General features: G+C 46.5%; 1 protein-coding gene and 1 long non-coding RNA gene across 3 annotated transcripts in view; one reads left to right on the forward strand and one right to left on the reverse strand.

The window, feature by feature from the left end:
• Nucleotides 1–347: 347 nt before the first annotated feature.
• Nucleotides 348–19,168, reverse strand: ACP6 (acid phosphatase 6, lysophosphatidic). The gene is made up of 10 exons (XM_027091151.1): nt 18,498–19,168; nt 11,492–11,620; nt 11,243–11,373; nt 10,580–10,659; nt 7,406–7,493; nt 6,420–6,552; nt 5,075–5,175; nt 2,858–2,953; nt 1,192–1,357; nt 348–547 (listed from the first exon to the last, which is right to left on the reverse strand). Exons 1-10 carry the CDS (start codon nt 18,693–18,695, stop codon nt 404–406), a joined length of 1,266 nt encoding a protein of 421 aa, XP_026946952.1. The 5' UTR covers nt 18,696–19,168; the 3' UTR covers nt 348–403.
• Nucleotides 19,169–19,266: 98 nt separating this feature from the next.
• Nucleotides 19,267–24,446, forward strand: part of LOC113611796 (uncharacterized) — a 67,650-nt gene continuing 62,470 nt past the window's right edge. Inside the window, exon 1 of one of the 2 annotated variants that reach the window (XR_003429599.1) lies at nt 19,267–19,407. This is a non-coding gene — a long non-coding RNA (uncharacterized LOC113611796). The other variant, XR_003429600.1, reaches the window with a different exon arrangement.

Raw genomic sequence — 24,446 nt, forward strand, 5'->3', positions numbered from 1 at the left:
CTACTGGACTGAAACAACTTGAGGGCAGTAACCTTTCACTTTATAATGATCACTGCTTAGTAGGTGCTCAATATATGTTTGTGAAATGAAGATAAGAAAAAAGAACTGAAGTCCAAACCCACACTCAATTCTACAGGGTCATGATGTCCCCAGCCTATGTCACAGGCAGCTGCTTCTGGCCATGGAAATCAAGCCACAAAATAGGATATATCATTCTGGTCTCAACATTACATGCCTTTTCCTTTCAAGAAGAGACCCTAATACACCTACAGGAGGGAAATACCCTTCCCTCACGTTAAAGTACCTTAACCCTTGTTCCTGCCTTTCCCAAACACAACAGCTGGAGGCATTGTATAAAGGCATTTTATTCAAAAAATCAACACATCCTACTTGTACAAATCACTCACTCTCTATTTCCAAGTCCCATCACTTGGGCTTCAGAGCAGAGGGTGTGGTATTTTTCTGGGCTCAAGGTATAAATTGACATGGTGTTCAAGAACTTGTCCAGCGGACACAGCCGGTCAGGGCAACCTTTCGGCACCTGCTCCTGCGGAAGAGACAGAACTCAGCAGGGGCACTGAGGACCCTGCCTGGCTGTTTTCAGCTGTGCCCAGGGTTCTGAAAGGCTTTGACCCAATGGTGTGTGTATACACACATATAACAGCCAGGAAGGTCCCATTAACTGGTCAACTTCCAGATGAAGAGCACTATGCCCTGCTTGTGAAAGTCCCTCGAGAACGGTTGGTTGAACTGACTGGGAAAACACACTCATGTTTACTCCTGAGCTGGGAAGGCTAAAGGTCTAAGCCGTGGGGAGTGCTCTTGCCCCTGCCCTGGACAGCAACCTGCTGAAGCAGCCGAGGCACCAAGCGTACTGACCGTAAACATCGCCTCCCAGAGACACCATCATTAATGTTCAAAGCAGGCCTCACAGTCAGGGTGTTACATCCTGGCAGAGACACTCAGGAGAAGAGAAGGGTGGCCCTATTCTTAGAAGATAAGGGATAAGGCCCAAGTCCCAGCCTGCCACTATATGCCCAGTTCTGCCTTAACCCTGGGCCACAGCCTTGAGAGGATTCAGAGAGCTCAGGTGCCAGTGGAGACTCCCTGGGCCCGAGGAGGGAGACCTGGTGCTAAACCGGGCGGGTGGGGTCGCCCAGCCACTTCCCAACCCCACCCCAGAGCTCTTACCTCCCCGCGGTAATAGAGCTGCACAAACCACTCCTTAGACTCCCGGTGCTGGTAGAGTTCCATGGTCAGGTCCACAGCAAACGGGGGCCATTTGTGGTCAAAAATCCCCAGGGCCATTAAGAGAGGCATGAGGGTCACGTCATGAGCTGCATAGAGGTACAGCTTTCTGCAAGAAGAAAACAGTTCTTCACAATTAATTCTTTACCTTAGGACTCTGGAGGCCAGGACGCTGCTGCCTTCGCGAGTGAGGACACCGGTGACATCTACGAATCAGCTGAGCCTACTAAAAAGCTCCTTTGAAGTAGATCGTGGGGAGGACCCTCATCCGCATGCCCCTTGTTTTCATGAGGAGGGATCCCCACTGGAGTAGCTCTCCTGGCCTCCTCGGGCCCGACCAACCACCTACTCCTCCCCCGGTGAGTTTTGAAGAAGAAACTGGGCATGTGTGGCACAGCTCTACCTCTCTCTTCTCTTCGGGACCCGCCTGCCTACAGCAAATGTTCTTCCTACTCTCAGCTGTGTGATGAGTTTAGCAGAGCAAGCTCTCCTTGTTGGGGAAGCTTGCAGTTTGGGGGAATTAAGTCCATTTCATTAATATGCCTGTTTGGCCCTCAATACATTCTCTAAATGGGCTTTAATCAGTAATAAAGTTGCCTTTTAATCTATATCTACCTGAACCCTGTATCTGTCTCTTGGGAAACACTGAGGATTTTATTTGTTGACCCTCAACCTAGAAGGCTAGCATTGGACCCTACAGTACTCTACAGACACAAGGCTGAGGCGGGGCAAGGTGGCAAAGGTCAGTAAGAAATATATTGTCAATGCAGGTCTGTGAAGGACAGGGAAGGTCATTCACATGATTTGCTATTATAAATCTAGGCCCAAAGTTCCTGAATGTTCCTATTTCAACTCACTGTCCCCTACCTTTCCCACACTCATCGCACATTTCTAACTACGTACAATTCTTTCTCTCAAGAAGGCAGTCTACAACAGTCCTTCTCCAATATTAGGGTGCTTACAAACCACCTGGGTGTCTTGTTAAAATGCAGATTCTGATTCAGTGGGTCAGGCTGGGGCCAGAAACTCTAACAACCCCAGGTGACAGTGAAGCTGTTTATCTGCAGACCACACTTTGCTTAGCAAGTGCCCAGGACACACAACGTTCCAAATCCATGGTCCCTAACCTGGGGTTCCAGGCACTCCAAAAGTGGCAGTGGTCACAAGCCACTTCCAACATTTTTAAATGCCCAGTAGAAATCCTACCTTCCTGTATACTCAATGAAGGTGTTCAAACAATCTATTAAGCAATTATCAGTGTTTGGGGCTATTATAATACCAAATCAGTGTGATGTCCTAATTAGCTACTCCATTGGACACATGTTCAATTAGTTAAAAAAAGAAAAAAAAGGAAAAATAAATTTAGGGTTCTTTTTTACTAAAATAAAATTTCCGAACATGGTAGGACAGGTGTGGCAGGAAGAAAGGTAGAAATGTTGTGAATGTCTCTGGGACACGTGGCCTCTTAAACATCTACTTTCAGTCACTGACAGCCTCGTTCTTGCCCTCCCAGAACCTGGGTTCTCTCCCTGCAGCCAGACGCCACCCCGCCCCCACCCCCACCCCCACTGCCCCCAGCCACACCAAGCTGAGCTGCTGGGCCAGGTACCTGGTCTTGCCGGGCGGGGTGGCAGGGTCCACGACTTTCAGCAGGTTGCTTTCCAGAATGTGGAGGAATTGGCCCACTGCCATCTGAAGGCTTTCCCTGTGGCGAGTAAACAATCTTTAAGTACCCAGTGGACACCTGGCACACAAGGGATGCAGGCTAGTTCTGCCCCCTTGAACCTCATGAGCCCAATGAGACAGAGCTGAGAAAAGACAAGGGATGCATGAGGGACAGTGACAGGCGGTAAGGAGAAAAACAGCGCTGCCACAAGTCTGAGGGCTCTCTGTGTGCAAAGACTGCCAACCATAACAGCAGCAGGATATAGACCTGGTAAGAACACAGCTGAGACAGGATAAGTCATGGAGAACCAGGCCTTCACGGTTAAAAGAACAAAACTGGGAAGGACACGGTGTAATGAATTCCCGGAATTCCAGAAGGCCCTTAGAAAAGTCATCCAAAGGAACTGCCTGAACTACACTTCCTACGCTTCTTTGGAATTTAGACCATAAGGACTTTTCTCGTTTGTTTAACAAGAAGTTCAACACTAGTGCTCCCAGGCTTGGCGCTGTGGGTCCACCACTTTCATTCTCAGGACTGTCAACCTCATGATCACAAGGTGGTACCTCTACTCAGAGCATGTCTTCTCACAGTAGCAAATGAAGCTGAAAGATGGGGGCTAGTAAGTAGCAAAAAGGCTTGGTTTAGGTGCCTCACACTTTTTTATCAAAGAGGAAAAAAAAACCTCTCCCAGAATTCCCAGAACCCAATCACTGACAAAAGGAAACGGGGTTGCCATGATTGGCTTAGACCAATCTTTACTCATGGTGCCTGGGTAAATGGCCACCTTTATACATCAAGGAAAGTTGAAGCAATAGCTGAGGAGTATGCAGATACGCTTTCCAGAAGAACGTGTGCAGGCCAAGCCAAGTTGGATGGCACTGTGGAGTCGTAACCATTTGTCCTTGAAGAAACACCAGTTTTATGAAACCAGGGCTAACGGAAAGGAGAATGGATCAGGTCTTGTGTGAAACGCTTTACCAGGAGAAAGCAAACTATGGCCATGGGCCGAATCCAACCCACCTGCCTGTTTTTGTAAAGAGAGTTTTATTGGAACACAGTCGTGCCCACTTGTTTGCGTATGATCTGTGGCTGCTTTCACGCTACACGGGCTGAGATGAGCGGATCCCCGGACAATACACGGGCCGCAAAGCTATATTTACTAAATATGTGTGTATGTGTTGGTGGAGGGGAAGGCAGTGAGTGACAATTTAGGTCCAGTGGGGCCACTTCAGGAAAAGCTGAGGGAAGGAGACAAGTCACAGGGAGTGGCAGCAAGCTGAGTGGCGCGACTGGAGCCTTCCAGACGCCCGAGGCAAGTGCAAAGTGGACACACTGACTCTGCGTGGGAGAAAAGCAGGCAGAGGCTCCTATGCTTATGCAAGACCAAGCAAATTCTTGAAATGTTAGCTGCTTTTTCCTCCCACTCATCTTCCCCAGGACTGTTCCTCTACTTCCCATCTCCCCTCTCTACCAAGTCACCTATTCTGAGGACAAGCTGAATGCTTTGAACCAATCACAGAAAGGTGTTTTTTGAAATTTGGTAAGAGAGGCATTCCCCATTCTGGCAGTCAGGAAATATGTCTTCTAAAAACAGAGCCCTAAGTACCAGTAAAATAGAGAAAACACAGGACTGGCGGTCAGAAGATCTGGGTTCAAGTGCCGCCTCTGCCACTTGCTAGCTGAGCCTGGGCAAGGTAGCCCACATCTCTCAGGTCCAGTTTCTCCATCTCTAAAGCGAGGACCTGGACTTGTCAGGGATAATGACACCCACCTCACAGCGAGAACAGGAAGGTGCTTTGTAAATTGTAATGTGATGAATAAAGTAGCAATAATGATTCTTCCTTCAGCATCCCCGCCACCCCAATCTTTTGAAACTTAAAGCAAAGGAAAAAGTCAGTGATTAAGAGAAATCCAGTCGAGTGGTGGCTCCCGGGTCTGTGTAACAGTGAATGGAAGCACTAGGTCACTAGTCCCAGCTCTGGAAATGTAAGGACCTAGGGCCGAGTCCATTCAGAAGGCCAGGAGAATGGGGTGATCTCGGCCTCTGCACACAGAGACGCCAGCTAACAAGTGTGAGCAGGCCTGATGAGCCCCCTTCCCCACACACTGGGAGGTATGACCAAGCGTGACTTTATGCCAGCAGCTGAAGAGGCTCCTTACCTGTCTTCCCTTTGCAGGATGTACAAGGCTGTGTCCACTGCTCTCTGCTCAATCATCCATGCAAACCTCTTCAGCATGGGGCAGCTCGGGAGGCTGTGCACCTGAAAGGTCCAAGGTACAGTTTTTGAAAGAAATGCTTCTCATCCACTGAGCCTGGCAGCCAATCAGCTTCCATGGAGCCCTAGGGGCCTGTCTTCTCCTGGGGAGAGCCTTATCAGCTCAAAAATCTATGTCCCCAAGGCCTGTCGGAAGCTATTCCTCGAGATCTAAAGGCCCAGGAAAAAAAATTGTTTTTCCTTTTTCTGATACTCCTCATCTACCCCAAAGTAAAAAAAATTTGTATTTTCTTAAGCTAAAAAAAAAAACAAAAAATTGAATAGAATACAAGGCAAGGAATTCGTAAATTTCTACTTGGCCTTCATTTTCCCCAAGATGATTTCTAAAAGGTATGCCATATAAATATGTTATATATGCAAACTCTTGCTTATTAAACTTAAACCTATTTTACACATAAGCACAAGGTGCATTTCTGCCTTCAGGGCACACCATCAACTTCACAAGAGAAGGAAGGAAGATCCAGGCTATACTGCCTTTGGGTGTCCGACTTTTTTTTTTTTTTTTTGCGGTACACGGGCCTCTCACTGCTGCGGCCTCTCCCGTTGCAGAGCACAGGCTCCGGACGCACAGGCTCAGAGGCCATGGCTCACAGGCCCAGCCGCTCCGCGGCATGTGGGATCTTCCCGGACCGGGGCACGAACCCATGTCCCCTGCATCGGCAGGCGGACTCTCAACCACTGCGCCACCAGGAAAGCCCGGGTTTCCGACTTTTGAATCTAGGACAGCATTTCCTATTGTGCGGTCTTCAGTATTTATTAGATAAAAAAGATTCTATGGCTAAACAAGTTTGAGAAAAACAGACTTAAGGATGAACCAACTTTCTTTACTACAGGCTTCTCAGATTCTTTAATATGCTGACATGTGTACAGACTCTCCAAAAAGTGATACATTAAAGAGGGATTCCAAAATTTTTAGACAATAATCTCTCCCTACCATCACCCACCCCACCCCTGCCTGCCCACGTAATACACACTCACATCATGAGCATTCTGGTGAATGTGCTTTAAGAAACTCTGGTTGAGAGTTAAATGTCTGGGCTCCCAACCCAGTAAGGGGTCCTCCTTGATTGTTCCCTATCCCTCAGTTCCCACGTCCATTCTGTCTGCAAGTCCTATCACAGCTGCCTCCAAGCCAGGAGCTCTCCACCCAGTTCGAACTCAGGAGGCAGCCCACCAAGCCTCCCCCAGGGTCCCCCACCCCCAGGGCCTGAGGAGGACAGCCAGGCCACCTGCTCAGCAGCCATGTTGTCCAGGAGGATGAGGAAGTCCACTCCATCGCTACTGGCAATGCCCATCCCTTCCTTCACCTTCTTCAAATCCTCTGAGATCCCTGGCTGCAAAGAAGCAGCCTGCCTCCGGCCTCTGCCAAAAAATAAAAAGTTACTCCTTATATTTCATCATACTGTATAGTGATTAACAGTTGACAAAGTGTATCTCATTCTTCATTTGGGATCTCATTTAACCTTCAACGACGACTCACTGGGGTTAGCTAGTATTATTGCCATGGTATAGATGAATAAACTAAGACTCTATGAGGTCAAATGACTTGTAAAAGGAAGTTAGTATGTACCAGGACTAGAATAATAACCTGGATTTTCCAAATCCCACTCTAGCATTATCAAAAACAATGCAAGCATGGCCAGGTCTGCTTGAAAACAGCATTCTCCTTCTTCTGGGGGAACACATACTACATAGTTTCAGTGCAGACCAGAAATACCTGAAAACGGCGAAGTGCTATCAGCCCAAACCAATCTATCCTACACGGCAGAGCGCTGGTGAGAAAAGGGGAAGCTGTGTCTTCTTCTGCTCGTCCATCTGGATTTGCAGTTTGATGACTGACTTACTCGTCTTTATTTAATCATCTTTTCTGCAAGGTTCTTCATCTGCCCCATCTGAGAGCATTGAACGATTGAAGAGAGGATAACGCTTGGCAAACGGCAAAGCCCCACGCATGGCTGTATACACCATCTTTCCAGCCCAGCGTGTAGCTCTCCCCAGACATCCTGTACCTTCACTATTAGCCTGTCACTGTGAGTAAGAGCTGCCTCACTTCCTGGACAGTTGATGGCAGACCTGAGCTTAATGTAATCTCTTTCATTCCTTATCCACCAGCACGGCCAGCCTGGGCAGGCCCTCAGTTCAGGGAGCGCCTGCCAGCTAAGGCGGTAAAACGCTGCCGGTTCACCCCTGGTGAGCAAGAATCAGGGGTAGTTACCTGGTTCTTTCCCGGAGCCTCTGGCAGTTTTGGTAGTTGGGGTACAAGACTTCAGAGCTTGCTTCATCAGTGTGGATGATGATGGGTCCTGGAAGGAATGTGGGAAGCACAGGGGGGAAGAGGCTTCAGCTTGTTCTTCCCAGCAGCTCCACTCCCTTCTCTCTGTCTATACAGACGGAGCTGCTCCCAGAGGCAGATCATCCCCTTAAGGACAGTGAATGCCTTCAACATGCCCTGGCCTTGCCAACAGGAGCCCTGCTGCGGTCTGAGCAATGGAGAAAGCAGTAGCAGCCTTGTTTTGTCCAGCACAACCTCTCCTGCTGGGCCACCTATAGCCGAGAGCAGGTACAGGTGCCGATCAGACTGGCACGTCCATGACCCAGTCCAAAAAACGTCGCCTCGAGGTACCACCAGTACCTGGGGATTCTAATAAAGAATGCGTCCTCCCTCACTTTATCAGAACTAGGTGACATTCTTGCTTCCCAAAGTCCGATCCTATAGGCCAATATGGTGACTGACATGACAATCTGAGAAGGGTGGCCACAGGGTCACAAATTCTCTCAGACCCCATGGCCTCGCCCAAAAGAAAACCCAGGCTTCCAGATGAACTACCAGGAACCAAAGACTAGACGACAGTGTTTCTTACAGGCCTCGCAGCAGCCTGCTCCTGTGCAGAGCTCACGAGTACCCTTGTCCCGTCCAACAACGCCCAAGAAAAGTGCTCTAGCACCTTCCCATGCTTTGCTCTGTGCCAGAGATGGCAATGGCCTGTGGTAGCGCCCTGTTCTACCCAGCTCAAGCCTCACCTTCTCTGATGGCAGAGAAGCTTTTTGGAATTCACTGAGGTCAATCCATGGAGTGATTAGGTGAATCTAAACCCCAAAGGGCTATTATTTCCGAACAAATTATTGATGGTCAAAACCTCAGTATTTAACAGTAGCCTATGGTGACTTGAGTAGAATACCAGTATTCAGACACACTTTGTTGGTCTGGACAGAAAAAGGAAATCAGACTGAAAGTCATGAGTTTAGGCCTGAATCTATAACTAACCAGGAGGATGGCCCTGGGAAGTCACTTCCCTTCTCTGGGGCTCATGTGTAAATCGAAGGGATGAGACTAGTATCAGCAATTTTCAATTGTTTCTAAAGCAGTGGAAGCTTCTTTCTCCCACTATTAGATAAGGTAATAAAAGAAAAGGTGCTGATGGCTTCAAGGTAGGGGTCCAAAGTATAGTCTACCTGCATGCCCCAACCCCCTCCTTTTCTGTAGTTTCTGACCCCTCTGAAGAATCCTGGGGTTCCGCAGGAAACGTTGTAAAAAAGAATAGACCAAATGATCAGAGGCCCTCTCCAGATACACATGTTTTCTGAGAAGCAGGAGAGCACAAGAGGGAAGGGTATGGATTGTGAAGCCAGACTGCCAGCGTTTAAATCCCAGCTCCTCCATTTACCAGCTTTGTGTTCCTCAGAGAGTCATTTAGCCTCTCTGTGCCTTAGTTCTCTTATCTGTAAAATGGGGATAATGTTACCTACCTCACAGGGTTATCACAAGAATTAAACAAGTTAATATCCGCAAAGCTCTTAGAACAATATTTGATGTATAGTAAGTCCTTTAAATGTGAGAATAATAGTAACTATGATTTAAACCTCTAATTAACACATGATAATTCCTACCTGGTACCTGACATTAGTGTCTGGATAATGGACCTACAGTTTATGATAAATAAGGCACATTTGAGCTGGCACTCAGATACGCATTGAATGAATGAAAGACCAAATGGTGCAGACCAACACCTTCCAGCTTCCCCCCACCAGCCTGATTCTCTGTAGTTTACTCAAAACCCTCTGGGCCTTCTCTAGGATTTTACTCTTGAAACAATATCCCAAAGTTGCACCACTTCCACCAATGGTAGCACCTTGTGGGGTTCTTAGGTCTATTCAAATCCCTTGGTACTGGCCAAGGCATGGAAGTAGCTGTGACAGGAGTCAAACTGGACTGTGAGGATGTCTGGGTCCAGTGCAGGGAGCGGCTACCCAGGCAGCCACACCAGAGGCTGGTGATGATACCACTTCCTTCCCTGCACCAAGAAACCCCTTTCCTACCTCAGTTACACTTTAGGTGGTTCTGAGGAGAGGACATTTGCCTTTTAGAAGCTGAGCAAGTGAACAGCTTTCAGAAGGCCAGGCACTATGGATTATTCCTAAACTCAGGGGCTCCCAAGAGGTAAGGAGCAGCCCATCCTGTTTGCTTTATGTTACTTAGGCTCGCTGTTTGTGTTCCGCCAACTTCAGCCAGAACTAGCAAAAGTACCCAAGCCAGCTGGGGGCAAGGCCAGCCTCCTTTGGCCTGGAGGTTCTGTATTTTTACAAATTTTTTAAAAGCCTGATGGAAGTTTTATCTCTATTTGAGATACTGCTACAGAAGCTAAAGAAAATAACAAGAACCTCTGCCTTATGGCATCGTTTTAGTATTTTAATATTGGTGAGGTCATGATGATCTGAAACTCAGACCAGCAGTTCAATGTAAATTTCAATCAATTACAAATGACAAGATATGGCTTCATTTGATAGTCAAAGGGCCTCAACACATGAGATCCATAAAGGAAAATACTAAATGTAGTTCTTGGTGGTGAAAAGGTTGAGAATCACTAGCTGTGCTCATTCACTGGCTGAACAGGTCAAAACCCAAACTCGACAGACTTTCTAAACTAGGAAAGGCGGTACGGAGTACTGTTAATACCATCTGGGGCACGCTGTGGGTTATCACCAAGACAGGGCAGTAGCAGCAGACCCGGGTCCCAGCAGAGTGTCCCTCCTGCCCTCCTTCCTTTTCAGCAGCGTCTCTACTAAACAAAAAGGCCCCAGGACTGTTCACAAGACCTGGCTGGGACTGCCTCACGCAGCTTGTGCAGACGCTTGAGAGGAGAAGTCAGGAGCCAGAGGCGCATCAGAGCAGCTGACGCATTGCTGCAGGTGTGCAGGCCAGGCTGACAAGGGCAGCAGCAGGCCAGACAGGGAGGGGCCTGCCAGAGGAGTAGGTACACCATGGAAGCTACCTGAGCAGGAGGAGAGAGACCAAGGGGACAGATACCAAGAAAGAGGGAGCGGGGCTTTAGAAATGAGAAGAAGAGGCTCCTCAGGGACAGGGGCTGACTCATAGAGCCCAAACTCAAACCTTCTTTCTGACATTGGAAAAGCCCAGCCAGCAAACACCGGGTAGACTCCAGATTCCGATATATGTTAGTGGAACGAATGCTGGGAAAAAAAACCAAAAAGGTAGATTAACTCATAAAAGGAAGATTCATATGTACACTCCACCTTATTCCACAGAGCAGCTGGGAGGCTTTCAAGACTACATAAGGGGAGCTATAGGGCAGGGAAGTGTCCTTTATCTCTCTGTGGGATGGCTGCCCAAGGGACCTGAAGGCCAATGAATGTGACCTCCGGTGACCACTTGTTCACTGAATCCTACTGTACTAGGGTAACTGCTCCCAGACTACCTTGGATGTTCTAACAGGGGACAGCAGCTTCTCGTATACCCTTGACCGGGAGAATGGTCCTCCTCTATCGGGGAAGGTCGTCCTCTTCGACCAAGCGTGCAGCTTCAGGAGGGACACACATGGAGAGGTGCGAGAGGAAGGGGACACCCGCCTAGCCAGCCAGATCAGCAGAATCAAACCCTGGCGATCAATGAGATGACAGATGTCACAGCCAGATCGCCCTCACAGCCCCCCAGACTACCTTGGATGAGAGTGGGAACCACCTGGGGCATCAGGGCAGGTTTTCTCATGCTCAGGACCTTACATTGGGTGCAACATCCCTTTTTCAAGTGACTCACAAGACCTCCAGTGGGTTGAAGGTTGGCGAAAGAAAGGGGATGTCCTCCACGTAGTTCTTCCTCAGCCTCTCTCCCAGGGCAAACATCTGCTGCATGCCCACCTTGGTCAGCTGTCCAGCAAACATGCCCCCCTGAGGTGGGGGAGGAAGGAGAGGAGAATGAAAACATCTGGTGGCCTGCTAACCTCAGGCCAGAGCAAACCATCACAGCTCTGCAGGGGGCTTCCCAGAGCAGGGAAGCATCGCTCACCTTCAGCGTGGTCTCGTGGTACTGAGAGTCGAAAGGAGAATGTGGCTTCGGGCCACCAGCGAGATTGGTGACTGTGTAATCAAACCGAGTTTGGGGTGGGACCTCTAGTAGCTGGGGTTTCCACTCTACCTGTTGTGACCACAAAAAACAACACATTGTTTAAAAGCTTCTTGAAACTTAGAGCATTAATATCCAGCAGCACATAGCTAGAATCACACTGACACTAGACAAGCAACCTTCCTATGGGAAGGAAGGAAAGAAACTTTAACTCCAGCTCCAATTAAGGGAAGAAAAGACTGCGATTTATTATTCCAAGCGTCCTCAGCCCAAGTCCTGTTATTGCTACACTAGTACTCACTGTTAAGGTGTTGCTCTGGCACTAAGCCCAGACTGAAGTAAAGGGGAGAAGCAGCCAGAGTGCCGTGGCGAATGAATGAATTAATGACGGAATAAGTGAATGAATATGATATAATCTCAGTGACCGTATACTTAAGAATTTTTAAGAAATCCACCTGCAGGCTTTTATGGCCCCTCCTTAAGGACTCTTGTAACTACTACGTATTTCCCTTCCTTTCATCCAACTTCTCAAATAAGTAGCTGCCCTCTAAGAAACCTTCACTTCTTCACCATCTTCCTTTTTTCCTTGCAGTCTGGCTCCTGCCCCAACTGTACTGATTTTCGAAACATAACAAGTAGTCATAGGCCTCACAGCTCCAACTGCCAACTGCCCATAAAATTCTTACACGCACTGAGTCCGATGTGATGCCTTCAATTTTAAAAACAAAAGTCTTTTTCTTCTAATCCCATACACCAGCCCCTCTTCCCAACTGACTATGATTCTCAAGGCTACCCCAATCCTCCCAGGTGCCAAGACTCAAACCTCTGACTCGCCCCGCTGCTCCCCCAACCCCACCCCAAACCCCGTGGATCACTGGCTAGAAAAAATGTTACTCCCACTGGTCCTTCTTTTATCTTATTACTAGAGTATAAAACCTTATTACCTCAGGCAAAGTCTTGTGACAGGCTCTCTCCCTCCCACCCCCCAAACCATACATACATAACCACCCGATTCATCTTGCTGGGCCACTCTCATCATATCAATAGCTTTTTCCCAATGTTCCAAGAGAGAAGCGTCTGCCTTTCAGGACTTTTGGCCCAGCCTCTGTCCCCAGCTATACTGCCACTACGCCTCTCTCTTCCCCTACCCAGGCCAGACCATACCCACTGCTTCCTCTACATCTGCTTTCAGCTTTGCTTCCCTTGCTCGGAGGGACTCCTGTCCGTCTCTGTCCATCCAGCTTCTCTGCAAGGTTCAATGACAGCTCAAGCCTTACCTCCCCAGCTGTGACTGCTTCAGCTTTCAGTGGCTGTCTTCTTATCTGAATTCCTACAGCACTTACAATATATAACTCAATTTCTTACTGCTTCATTTTGTTTTAAGACGAACTTTTGAAAACCTACGATGTCACACAGCATTGTATTTATCTTGGTGCCTCCCAGAAATATCCCAGGAGACGGCTACTGGGAGTCCCAGGTCCATTCTTCCAAAAGGCATTGTCTCAGCCTCACCTGCACCCGGTCTCCAAACACCTGAGCTTCTTCCCCTGCTGGTGCTACAGCAACTGATATCAGAAGACTGGGTGTTCAGAGCCGAGACCTTCTTCCTACAATCTTTTAATCACTGCTCCTCCTTTCAAAGTTCTAATACTATAACTTCCCTTCATAAAACCCTTCAAGGGCTCATGGCTGCATGATGGCCCCTGCCTCTGTCTCTTCACCAATTCTTCCCTGCCCTACACACTTCTTCTCTAGCCGCACAACTCTGTTTCCTAGAACACCATCCCCACACCTCCTGGCCTTTCAACCTCATGTTCCTTCTACCTGGAATTTTCTTTTCCCTTTCGTCTGGAAAGACTTCTGTTCATTCCACAAAACAGCTTAAATGTTCCCAGAAGCTGTGACCTTGGCCCTGTGCTCTCACAGCAGCCTCAGTGGATCTTTTCGGTAGCCTTTACCAAACTGTATTAGACAAGTCCCTTTACTAGTCTGTCCTGCTCAGTAGACTTAGCTCCTGAGAGCAGAGCCTGTGTCATCTACGGACCTCTGCATTTTGGATGTCCAACAAAGGGCCTGGCACACAGTAGGCATAATTAACAGCTCCAACAGGGAATTCCCTGGCAGTCCAGTGGTTAGGGCTCTGCACTTCCATTGCAGGGGGCACAGGTTCCATCCCCGGTTGGGGAACTAAGATCCCACAAGCTGCGCGGCCAAGGTGGGGAAAAAATAGCTTCAACGATTTGCTAGATCCTGTGGAAGATACCAAGATTGAGATAACATGACCCTGCCTTTTTTGGATTTTCCGGTTAGTAGAGACAGCAAGCTATGTATGTAAATGATAGCAGAACTAAAATAGAAACTATGTGCTACAAGAAACCAGAGGAAGGCCATAGTAGTTCAAAGGCAAGACAGACCTTCTCTTCTGGCTGAGGATTCAGGAAAAGTTTCATGAAAGGAATGGTATTTGAAATGAATAGGATTTAGACAAGCAGAGACCAGGACTTGAGAGTAAGAGGTAGGTAAGAAGAGAGGGTGGTATTCAGAATTCTAAGAATAGGTAGGAAGCTTGAGCAAAGCAGAGATGGGGAAGAATATATAGAGGAAAGAAGTGGCTTGGTTTGCCTGAACGTGGGAGTGGTTTTCAAACTTTTAAATTAGCAAGTATCAGGTTGAGTTAGATTTGTATATTTAAAGGCAAAAACTGGAGTTCCTCTCGTTTAAGTGGGAGTGGGAACTCAGAACCCTAGCCACTCAGCATCCCCTTCGCCAGCAGGTTCCATAGAATAGTTTGAAAGCCATCAGTATAGATCACAATTGAAATGGAAAGACTCAACGCAGAAAAGCCAATTTCAAGACGTCTGCCATAGAGCTGGTGAGAGCCTAAGGCCTCATCTAAGGCAGCAGGAATAGAAGGGGTGGATTCAAGACTTTTGAGTCAAACCTGGCAAGTGAGTAGATAAAAGCTTTATTTGGAGGCTATACTGGTAGGTAAACAAGAAAGAATAAAGAGAAAATGACTTTGATTTTGAGTCTGGGTGTCTAAGGTGGTAAAGGGTAATGGAGGAACTCCTTGACTAAAACTAAGGCCAAGACAGAAGAACAGCTGACAAACTGAGTTCAGGTTTGTACGATTTACGTTTCAGACACCTCCTTTGAGTTCCCAGCACTCCCCGCATATTCCTATAATTGGAATCTGTTTTGTCTCTCTCCTTCATCACATTGTAAACTCTTCTCTCTTTTACAGCTGAGATCGAATTATCCATCCTTGTAAGCCCAGTGTCTAAGCACAGGTCCTGGTACCAGGTCCACAGGGCCCGTTCAGCCACACTATGAAACCTCCTCCTGTTAGGTGCATTCACCAGGAGAGGATCTCTGGCTTTCCTAGGAGATGACTCCTGAGGTCTAGGTGATGTCAAGTCTAGAGTACACATTTTCAAATTTTCAAGGATGGATGGTACATGAGCTCCATACACGGTGTCCATCCCACATACACACTCTCATTCTCGTGCCTGCTTCTCAGCTTCGGAGTTAGTGGCAAAGGCTAACTTTATAATTTTATTTATTTACACTCCATTTTCAAGAATTAACTTAAAGTAAGTGGTAGCAATACCTAAAATATAGTAAGATAAGCAATTCAAGGTAGACAAGAAAGACAAAAGCAAATGAGTATATAGGGCCCAAAAATATGGATAGAGTAATAAAGTTTCTCAAAAAAATACATGCCATGAAGATCCATATACTTACTGTAGGTGGGCCAAAAGAGTCAGCACTAAGCTTTCTGGCTTTTATGTACAAGGAGAAACTTGATCAGCTAGACAAGCTTAAAGATAAAAGCAAGGCAACTGTTCAGGAGAAGCACACCATTTCTCATGCTAACAGACAAATTCCTCCCAAGGGTCCTCATAAAGAGGATATAATGAACATCTTTTCAGTAGTCGCAGCAATGAGTTTTGTGGGATTGCTTCTCATTGTTCCCTCGACACAGAATGATAGCATCTCACCAAAGCACATTTCCGTGAAGACGGTACTACACTGGGATCGATACGCTACATTCAGGTAAAAGAAAAAAAATCTACGTAAAAGTAAACAAGAACTTGCAGGTGTAGATTTTAGAATAAACTAATGATTTGAAACCTTGCACACTGCACAGTAGTATCACTGGGAAGTTGTTGTAAAGTTACTGATGCCTGAGCCCCCTCCTGGGCTAATGACATCCAGATCTCCTGGGGATGGGGCCTCCATTTTTTAAATGCTACCCAGTCCAGATGACTCTAAGGCTTCACCAGAGGAGCTTTTACCATATCTGGAGGCTCTGGGTCAATGAAATCAGAATCTCTGGGAGACAGACCTAGGCATCAGTATTTTCTAAAGCTCCCCAGTCCAAGGTCCCACCAAGGTTAAGAACCACCACTGCACAGGAATGGACGGATTGACTGGGACATCCTTTGTGTAATGCTTCCTGAAAACGGCTGCTCTTAGTTGAGTTTTGAATAAGTATTAATCAACACTGATACTGACATTATCCTTCCTAGCTCATCTACACTATCAAATAAATATGGACCCAAATGTCTTCATGAACAGTGGAGCTGGAATGGGTCGGACTTTATTTTATAAAAACTGAGGAATCTTCCTGAGTTGGGGGCTATTTTGCCATCATAGAGAGAGGCGCTGAGGGAAATCCAAAAGTAGGGCCAGGATCTAATCTAACAACCAGAAGAAATGAACAATCAAGTTCCAGAGTTTTATTTCCAGAGCACAGATACAACTTTTAGGAAGATAGGTTAATTCATCAGCCACTCAAGCCATAAGAAAACAACTCAATAAAACAACTAGTTTTAAACAATGATATTTTCTGAGGATTTGTGAGATAACTGAATGGATTGACTTGTCACATAAGTTTATCTATAAACTAGTCAGAAGTCTGGAAATATCTACCAAAGGCAATTTTAGTTTTAGAATGTTGTCAAAGTCCTTTCTGACTATAATTAATAGCAGAACCAAAAAGATTAGAAAATCCCAATAACAACCTCTATTAAATTGGAGCTTGAAAAAAAAAAAAAACCTGAGAGAGAATATCCAGAAACAAGTTACAGGAGGCTGATGATACTTGCTCATAGCCTAAGTTGAACAAGAGTTGGTTCTACCCCTCGCTTTTATGCACAAGACTTCATACAAGATAACCAAAGACGTTCAGTGCATCTGCCTAAAATCTAGAGAATGTGAGCAGGCAAAAGAGGTAATGTGCCTTATCTAATTGCAAAATAACACCGAGGACTCAGATTCTCTATATTTTGTGGCTACAAAGACAGAAATTGAATGAAGCTGGCAGTCTACCTGAGCTACAACTGCCGCTTCCAGCATAAAGGCAGAAGATACCCATCGCACATCCACTGGCTCAGGAGAAAGCCCTAAAAGAATCTAAATCTTTTTCTGGGTCCTTTAGGGAGCACATATACTGTCTGTAGGAGGCCCAGGCCTAGACATTCAGACTTTTATTCACTGCCACCACTGATAACTTTGTCTTCTATTCTTGTATGTTATTTTCCATACAGCCTTTCTGTACCGAGAATAAATGGCGAAGAAAGGAGAGTACACAAGAGATGGGCTATGTACAAAACTATAAGGAAAATTTAGTGACCTAATATAAAAAGGCAAAGTAAGAGACTGAAAAAAAGGTCAAAGTATACAAAAAAAGGAAAGAAAGAAAGAGAAGGAAAGGAATGGAATTCAGGCACCAGATAGAATGTGGTATAGCCATATAGAAAGGCTAACTAGAAATCTGATAATAGAATTAAATGCCTGACAAAATTTATTCATTTCTGTGGGAAGTGCTTTAGAGGTTTGATTTCATGTGTGGCCAGCTTTAAAAACTGGGTTTTCAGTTGTACAATGTGAGCTGTACAACCTTGAGGGTTTCTTAAAAGCAGCTATCACCATGAGTATGTCTATCTAGTATCAGATTTGGACATCCTGTTGAACCTGCTCCAACATCAACCTGGAGAACCAACAATGCAAAAGCACCCCACAGGTTAAGTTTGACACCTGGGTGCCTGGGGATTTCAGGTTTCCTATTTATCTTCACTAGGAAGACAGTTCTTTAATCACAGGCCTGCCTGCTATGAAAGGCCAGAGATCTTTACTGGCTCTCCCCAAGAATCAAATCCAGAAAGGGTAATCATTTTCAAAACTGACTACTTGTACTTTAATCATAATTATCCTGACCAAAACCAGGTAGATTTTAAGACATAAGCCACAAGACTGAACAATTAAAAATTATTTTTCCTACCTCAGATTCCTTCCACAATAGGTTTAGGAACCCAAAATAAAAAGGGAGAGCTCCAAGATACAGCACTTATTACCAAAAAAATCTTCAGGATCTCAAATGGTATCCAGCAAACCCTGAGAGAAAGCTGCAGTAAATTCTGTTCCCAAAGGTATTAACCTCTGTTATCCACTGTGATCCCAGTTAGGGTGGTTCCTGGCACAAAGGTCCCTGCAACTCTTTGACAACTGCCAAAATGGTCACACATAAATGCACTACACCCTTGTACTCAAGTTCCCACAAATATTTATTAGAAATGCAGAATCTCAGGCCCTACCCCACGTCGGCGGAATCATAATCTGCATTTTAACAAGATCCTAGGAGATTTATACGCACCGTGGGAAGCACACTACTACTTCTAGCTGTGCTTCGTCACAGCCATCGGGGGGCGTAACTGGAAGTTTCAGGTCTGTCCTACAATCCGAGAGTCCGAGGGGTCTTGGGGGGTCAGGGGCGGGCACCAGGCCAGCACCTTTGCTCAAACTGTTTTCCCTTTGTCTGGACCCAGCCCGAACCCCCGCTCCGTGAGCGTAAAATTCCAAAGGTAGTGTGTGTTGGGGCGAAGAGCCCGGCCCGCCACTGGTTGGCCACACAGTCCTCGCCCCACCAGCCCCGCCGAACTCTCACCTGCTCCTCCCGCGGAAGCGCCTTGAGAGGGCTCCGCGCCCCGTGTCGAAACACGACTTGCACCATTTTCAGCTCCAGCAGGCTTCGGTCGACGGAATCCTGGTCGTCAGCCCCCCGCCGCTGGTGGAGGCAGTACGCCAGCGAGGTCAGGACGCCGACAGGGGCCCACATGCGCACCCTGAAGATCCGGGAGATCATGGGGGAAACCCCTCGGCTCCTCTCCGGGGTGAGGGTGCAGAAAGCGAATACAAGTCCTCCGCGATCGACGGGGCTCAGCAGCCACCCCCAAGTTCCCGGGAACCGGTGGGCGAGCACATCCACCCGCCCAAGCTGCGACCGCTGCGACTCCCAGCTGTGAAGGGGACCCCGAGTGGGAGCGTGGGGAAAGAAGCGGAGGTGGGAGCAGCGATGACTCCCCGGGAGTTTTAACCAGGGTCGGGGTTCGCCTCTCCCGCCGCAGACTGGGAGGGGGAGCGGGGAGCTCAGCTCCTTATCCTTCGTCCTCTAGGGAACCTTAAACTTGGATTCCAAGTTCGGCCTCCAGCACTCTTGACGGGACAGGAACCTGCCCAGAGTTCCTGGGCGGCAGTGACTCCATTAACACAGAACACTCGACTCCACTTTTTTATAAGCAAGCTCCCACCCACTTTCTCACCCACCCGGGGACCTGCCCCAAGCGGACCCGCGCAGAGGAGCACGGGAAAACGAGTCCCGCGGTGACTCCTATCCGGAGGCTCTGAGTTGCGAGAACTACAACTCCCACAATACTGCGCGCCGCTGGCCCTCCCCGGGAGGTATTACCCCGCCCCCGGCAGCGGGCCTAGCCCCTCAGGCCGGCAGGTTGGAAGTCTCCAGGAGCTGGCGGTCAGCGTGTGTAGGAGTGAGTCCGCGAGTTTGCCAAGCGGATTGGGTAGGCGACATGAAGGCAGGGGGAGATAGAATTGGGTAGTGGAGCCGATTTATTTTGAGTCTACTGAGTATAGAAGACTTCCTTGAAGTCCTGGAAGTTGGGGTTCCTGAATTAAGAGCCAAGTACCGTTTGCGAAGGGCGGCACTAGGCGCTTTATATTTAATTTTCATTTGCTGTCTCCCTTCTATGTTTAGAGGCTTAAATCGTTGCAAACGTATAGAACTTCAAGCTCATTGATGTGTTTATTTACATCCAGAATATTTCCTGTGGAAAAATCCAGGCTCTGCGTGCAGATGTCCCAGTGACTAAGCACCTTAGCTAAGCCTCAACCACCTGCTGGTCTGGTTTCTCATGCATATACAGCGGCCCCAAACCACTATTCCAGATCTTTGCAACAGGGCACAATGAAAGCATCTGTGTCTAGCTCAAGGCAAAGGTCAAGTTGTGAGGAGAGTCTGAATATGTTACATTAAAAAAAAAACACAAATTCAGTCAATTTGAAGATCTAATTGGCTTTATTCAACTATTCATGAATTGGGCAGCATCCCATCTAGCAACTAGAAGAATGCTGGGAGTGGTTGTACAAAATGGAAGGCTTTTAATAGGCAGGAGGGTGGGGCAAGAAGGTATTAAAAAAAGAAAAGATGGGTTCCCTTTCTGGGAAGGTCGCCCCCCCCCGCAAGGGTTTTATCATGCAGATTGCCTCTTCTGGGGGTGGGAATGGGGGTTGATGGAGAGGGACCACGTGACAGGTTACCTTACTGGTGCTTAACCAGAAAATTCCATACTGGTCCCTTAACATTACATTTCTGGGGGAGGCAGAAACTGCAATTAGACATGGGTACTAAACCTAGATAATAAATCTAGGTTTGGTATCATGGGCTTTAGCACTAGTGATGCCACTTTGGGCCTGTGGTTTTCTTTTTAACACCATCCAACCAATTCTTTTATCATTCTAGATTCTGTCATTGAATCAAACTGGGCAAGATGTGAGGGCAACATACTTATGGAGTATGGCTCCTGACCTGAGTCTAAACTAGTTCACTAACCTAGAAAATTCTGAATGTCCTACTGTCGGGAAGGGTCAGTTTGGAACACTGCACATTGTCACAGTTTTCCCCCTGGCCTAGCCCATGGACTTACTTCTCAGAGTCTTACTGTGTGTCCTGATGCTATTAAAAACTGAAAGCTGTTTTTCTAGCTAAAGTAAGGTATCAGGAGCACCAGACAACTCAGCTTCGGAACCTGTGTAATGAAATGTAACCTCAGTGGGGAAAGCTGTTCTCAGCAGTTGAGTGAAAACATGGTATAACTTTAGTGCAGAAGGGCCCTGGTGTTTGAGCAGCTTCAGCAGTCCTGGTTGTGCTAGCACATCAGAGCATCTTCAAGGCAATGTAATGTTGGCCTCTGGATGCCATTCCCTTCTGCATAATGGACAGGCCACCCTAGTCCACACCCTTACCCTGGCAGCCTCAGCACAGACTTGTCAGGCATCACGAGCAGCACCTTTGACCTGGATGAGCCTGTGCTGCCGGGGTGCCCGTGTGTAGTTGAGGAGCAGTGCTGTGACTGTCTTAGCAACAGATCTCTGCAGGAAGCCAGAGCAAGTGAGGTTGGAAAATGACAGATTCCATGTGGCACTGTTTGTCAGCACATGGGAGACAACACTTGGGAAGCCCTGTAAATATTTGGTGTGTTATGTATGGTGGTGCTGGTAGTGTTAGTAAATTGCAATTTAAAAGAAAGGGTAAAATCCTGAAATCATGCTCTGGGGCTGCAGAGTGGCAAGGGTGGGGAGTGGTAGGCCGTGGGGGACTGAGCCACTGATATTGTGACCTTGGCTTTACCATCAGGCAGGTTTGGCTTGGGAAATAAGCCCTCTTCCCACCAAATTGTCCTCAGAGGGTTGGCTTTAATATTATGCCAAAACTCGGTTTGAATTATGAGATAAGAAACAACCACATTCACTGTTTTATCTCCAGTAGTGAACACAGTGCCTGAGTCATAAGTACTCCATAAATACTTGTGGAATGAAATTATAGAATATATCGTAGGAATGCTGTTGAGGACATTGTTCATTACATCACTTATTGCTCCCTTGAGAAATTTGTTGTAGTGTTAGCATTAGAACAAACATTAAAACGTATGAACATTACTTTTCCTTCATTTTTGCCTCGGCTGATAGGAAGCTTGGAGCTTAATTTTAAACTTAACCACAGCAAATATTTAGAACCTAATAGCTAGTGTAACTGTGATCTTTTCCTCCAGGATATCACCCTGGATTGGAAGGGGGCAAAACTGGAGAAAGGTCAGGCTGTTGCAGGCTTCCAGGTGTGAAACCTTTAGGAGGCAGAGTTAACAATAGAGAGTGAGAGGGAGGAAGGCGTCAAGGATGACTTCTTAGTTCCTGGGTCGGGCAACTTGCAGAGGATGCCTTTTACCGGAAGGAGGTTGAGCAGAAATTAGCAAGTTAATTTTGAATATGTACATTGTAAGTTTACCTGTGAGGCATTTAAATACAAATGCCCTCTAGATTTTATGGATCTGGAACTCAGGATAAATCTGGAGTAGGAATATATAGGTGAAACTCCTCCACGCATAGTTATTAATTGAAACATTAGGAGCGGTTAAGATTCCCAGGGTGAGTGAGTCGAGTAGGAGAGAAACAGGGGGCTAGGACAGGACTCTTGAGTGTTACAGAGCAAGGGCTCGCTGTGCCACGCGCATAGAGGCCAATACTATGGCACTGGCTTTTGAGAAAAGAGCTTTATCTTGAGGTCGACTGACAAGGAGGCGGGAGGCAAGGCTCTCAAACCTGTCTCCTTGATCTATCGTCGGGGCAAAGTTTAAGGGGTTAGAGAAATTTCAAACCTGGATGGTGATTGGTTAGTCTTGAATTAGTCCATATGAGCTACTCATGCTGCTGGAAGCCAGCTTTTTCTTATTGAAGGACTTCTCACTTTGCAAAGGGCTCTGGTGGCAACATTTCCGGAGGCAAGTCAGGTTTGTGGGTTCAAGCCCCACCCTAAGGGAGCCCATATAAAAGGTTACAGCTGCTGACGTACTCAAAGGATTAGCGTCCCAAACCCTGGGTTAGAGCCTGCGGTCTTTGGATTTCTCTGCTTGTCTGTGTTTGTCGGTGACTGTTTTATTTGTGAGGAATTGGCCAATAGGGTTAACTATTGGATGACTGCAGCAAAGCTTTGCTGAATCTGCTTCCTGTCATTTTGCTCTGGTTATCCTGACGAGAAAACACTTCCAAAATGGGGAATGTTAACAGTACCCCTGCTAATTTAACAGGAAGGGAGGAAAAAAGAAAAAAAAAACTATGATAATATCAGTCTAAGGAATAGAGTAAGCACAGTAAAAGTAATTAGGAAATATAAGGAGTAAAATCAGTGAAATGGGAGCTAGGAGAAATCATCAATTTCCAAATGGGAGGTCAGCATGGATTAAAAAGCAAAGCTTTGTGTCTTTAGAGTGATTTGATGAAAGACAGATTAAAGAGAAACAAAACAGGTGGGGCAACATTATTAGACAAATAGATATTTTAGGAAGGTTGAGATTGTTAAGGTAGTAACAGGACAAACAGTGATTTTACAATATATAATTACTTGCAGTTTAAATAAGAAATACAGTAGTCAAACTTGGCCTACATTTAGCCAACTGTAAAATAAAGCAAAAAATCTTCCAAAACACAAGCAAAACTTGACAAGAACATTTTTGAGAAAATAGCTCTTAAATACATCTAGAGAATGGCCTGAGAAGGTTGAAGTATTTTGAAGATGGAGATAATGTTTCTAATGCAGATAATAACTAGAGTCATCTGGGTATAGATCTCTATCAGTAAGTTTGTGCTTTGTTCTGTTTGTCCCTGTCCTTTCTGATAACAATATGGTTCTTTTAGTGATGTGCTTTTGTTCTGTAATTTTTAATGTATTATGTTCTTGGTGTTCTATTTGACTTCCTACTGTATATGGTATACTGGAGTTATGAAAAAGAAGAAAATGATTTTCTTTTGTACCACTGCCTGGCCCAGTATCAAATGGGGTCAGGGGAAAATGGCCCAAGAATGGGTCTTCTAATTGTAGGACTATTTTACAATTAGACTTGGTTTGCAAAAGAGAGGAGAAATGGGACAAAATCAGCTTTATCCCTGTTTCTTACAAGGGAGGAGTCTTTTACAGTTAGACACATTTTAGTTTGTCTTCATTGAGAATTTTAACCCTCTTTTGTATGAGCCAAGCTATCAAGGAGCTAGCATTGAACTGCTTTTAAGTGTGTGTGTGTGTGTGTGTGTGTGTGTGTGTGTGTCACACACACACACACACATACTATTTTGAGCAATATAGTGAAGGAAATCTGGTCAGCCAGCTACAAAACTCAGACTTCATGAAGGGCTTGTTTTTCTTCAGAGAAGGAACTCCCAGATGGAGAACCCTTGGCAGTCCTACCATCAGCTCTGCCTTGCACTGTGGTTATCAACTTTCTTCAGGAGTAGGCAAGCACAGGTAGTGGGCTCACGACGTTTGACCTCGACTGCTTTTTCTAAGTTATTTTGTTCAGCAGTTAAAACTGCTGAACAGTTCTCAGCAGCGAAACCTGAGTCTCTATATCAGAATAAGAATTTGCAGACGATATGTAAAGTTATGGTTCAGAGGAAGGCCCTCAGAAAAAACCTGTTTTCCCTGAGTCAGAGCCAGTGATGATCTCAACTCAACTACATTTGTCTCCTCCTTTGGTGCCTCCCGCCATTCCCCTGCCTTATGAAGGGGGAAATCCCTCCGAGTGGTGCCAAGGCTTCCATCAGCAATCCTCCTAGAGCCCCAGGTCTGGCCCCAGCCCTGTACCCTTCCTTACCAGATTATCAACAGGGTCTCCCCTCCGCATACCTGCGAGGGTACTCAGTTTGACCCAGGGGGTACTCTGCTTCAGGCAGGGCAATATCCATGGAGACAAGTTCCCACAGGTCTAAATGACCAAGTCAACCCAGGGGATCTGTATATGTGCCCTCCTCCTTTTCTATCTCTGATCTGTAT

The sequence above is a fragment of the Aethalodelphis obliquidens genome, unplaced genomic scaffold (assembly GCF_003676395.1).
Source record: "Aethalodelphis obliquidens isolate GAN/ISIS:26980383/991018 unplaced genomic scaffold, ASM367639v1 scaffold70, whole genome shotgun sequence".
Classification (NCBI taxonomy): Eukaryota; Metazoa; Chordata; class Mammalia; order Artiodactyla; family Delphinidae; genus Aethalodelphis; species Aethalodelphis obliquidens.

Coding starts and splice junctions, on each gene's coding strand:
- ACP6 (XM_027091151.1), bottom strand. CDS start 18,695: ATGATCTCCCGGATCTTCAGGGTGCGCATGTGGGCCCCTGTCGGCGTC. Junction 10,660..11,242: donor TTCAACCCACTGGAGGTCTT/GTGAGTCACTTG, acceptor TTTTTTTCCCAG/CATTCGTTCCACTAACATAT. Junction 548..1,191: donor AGCTCTATTACCGCGGGGAG/GTAAGAGCTCTG, acceptor TCTCTTCCGCAG/GAGCAGGTGCCGAAAGGTTG.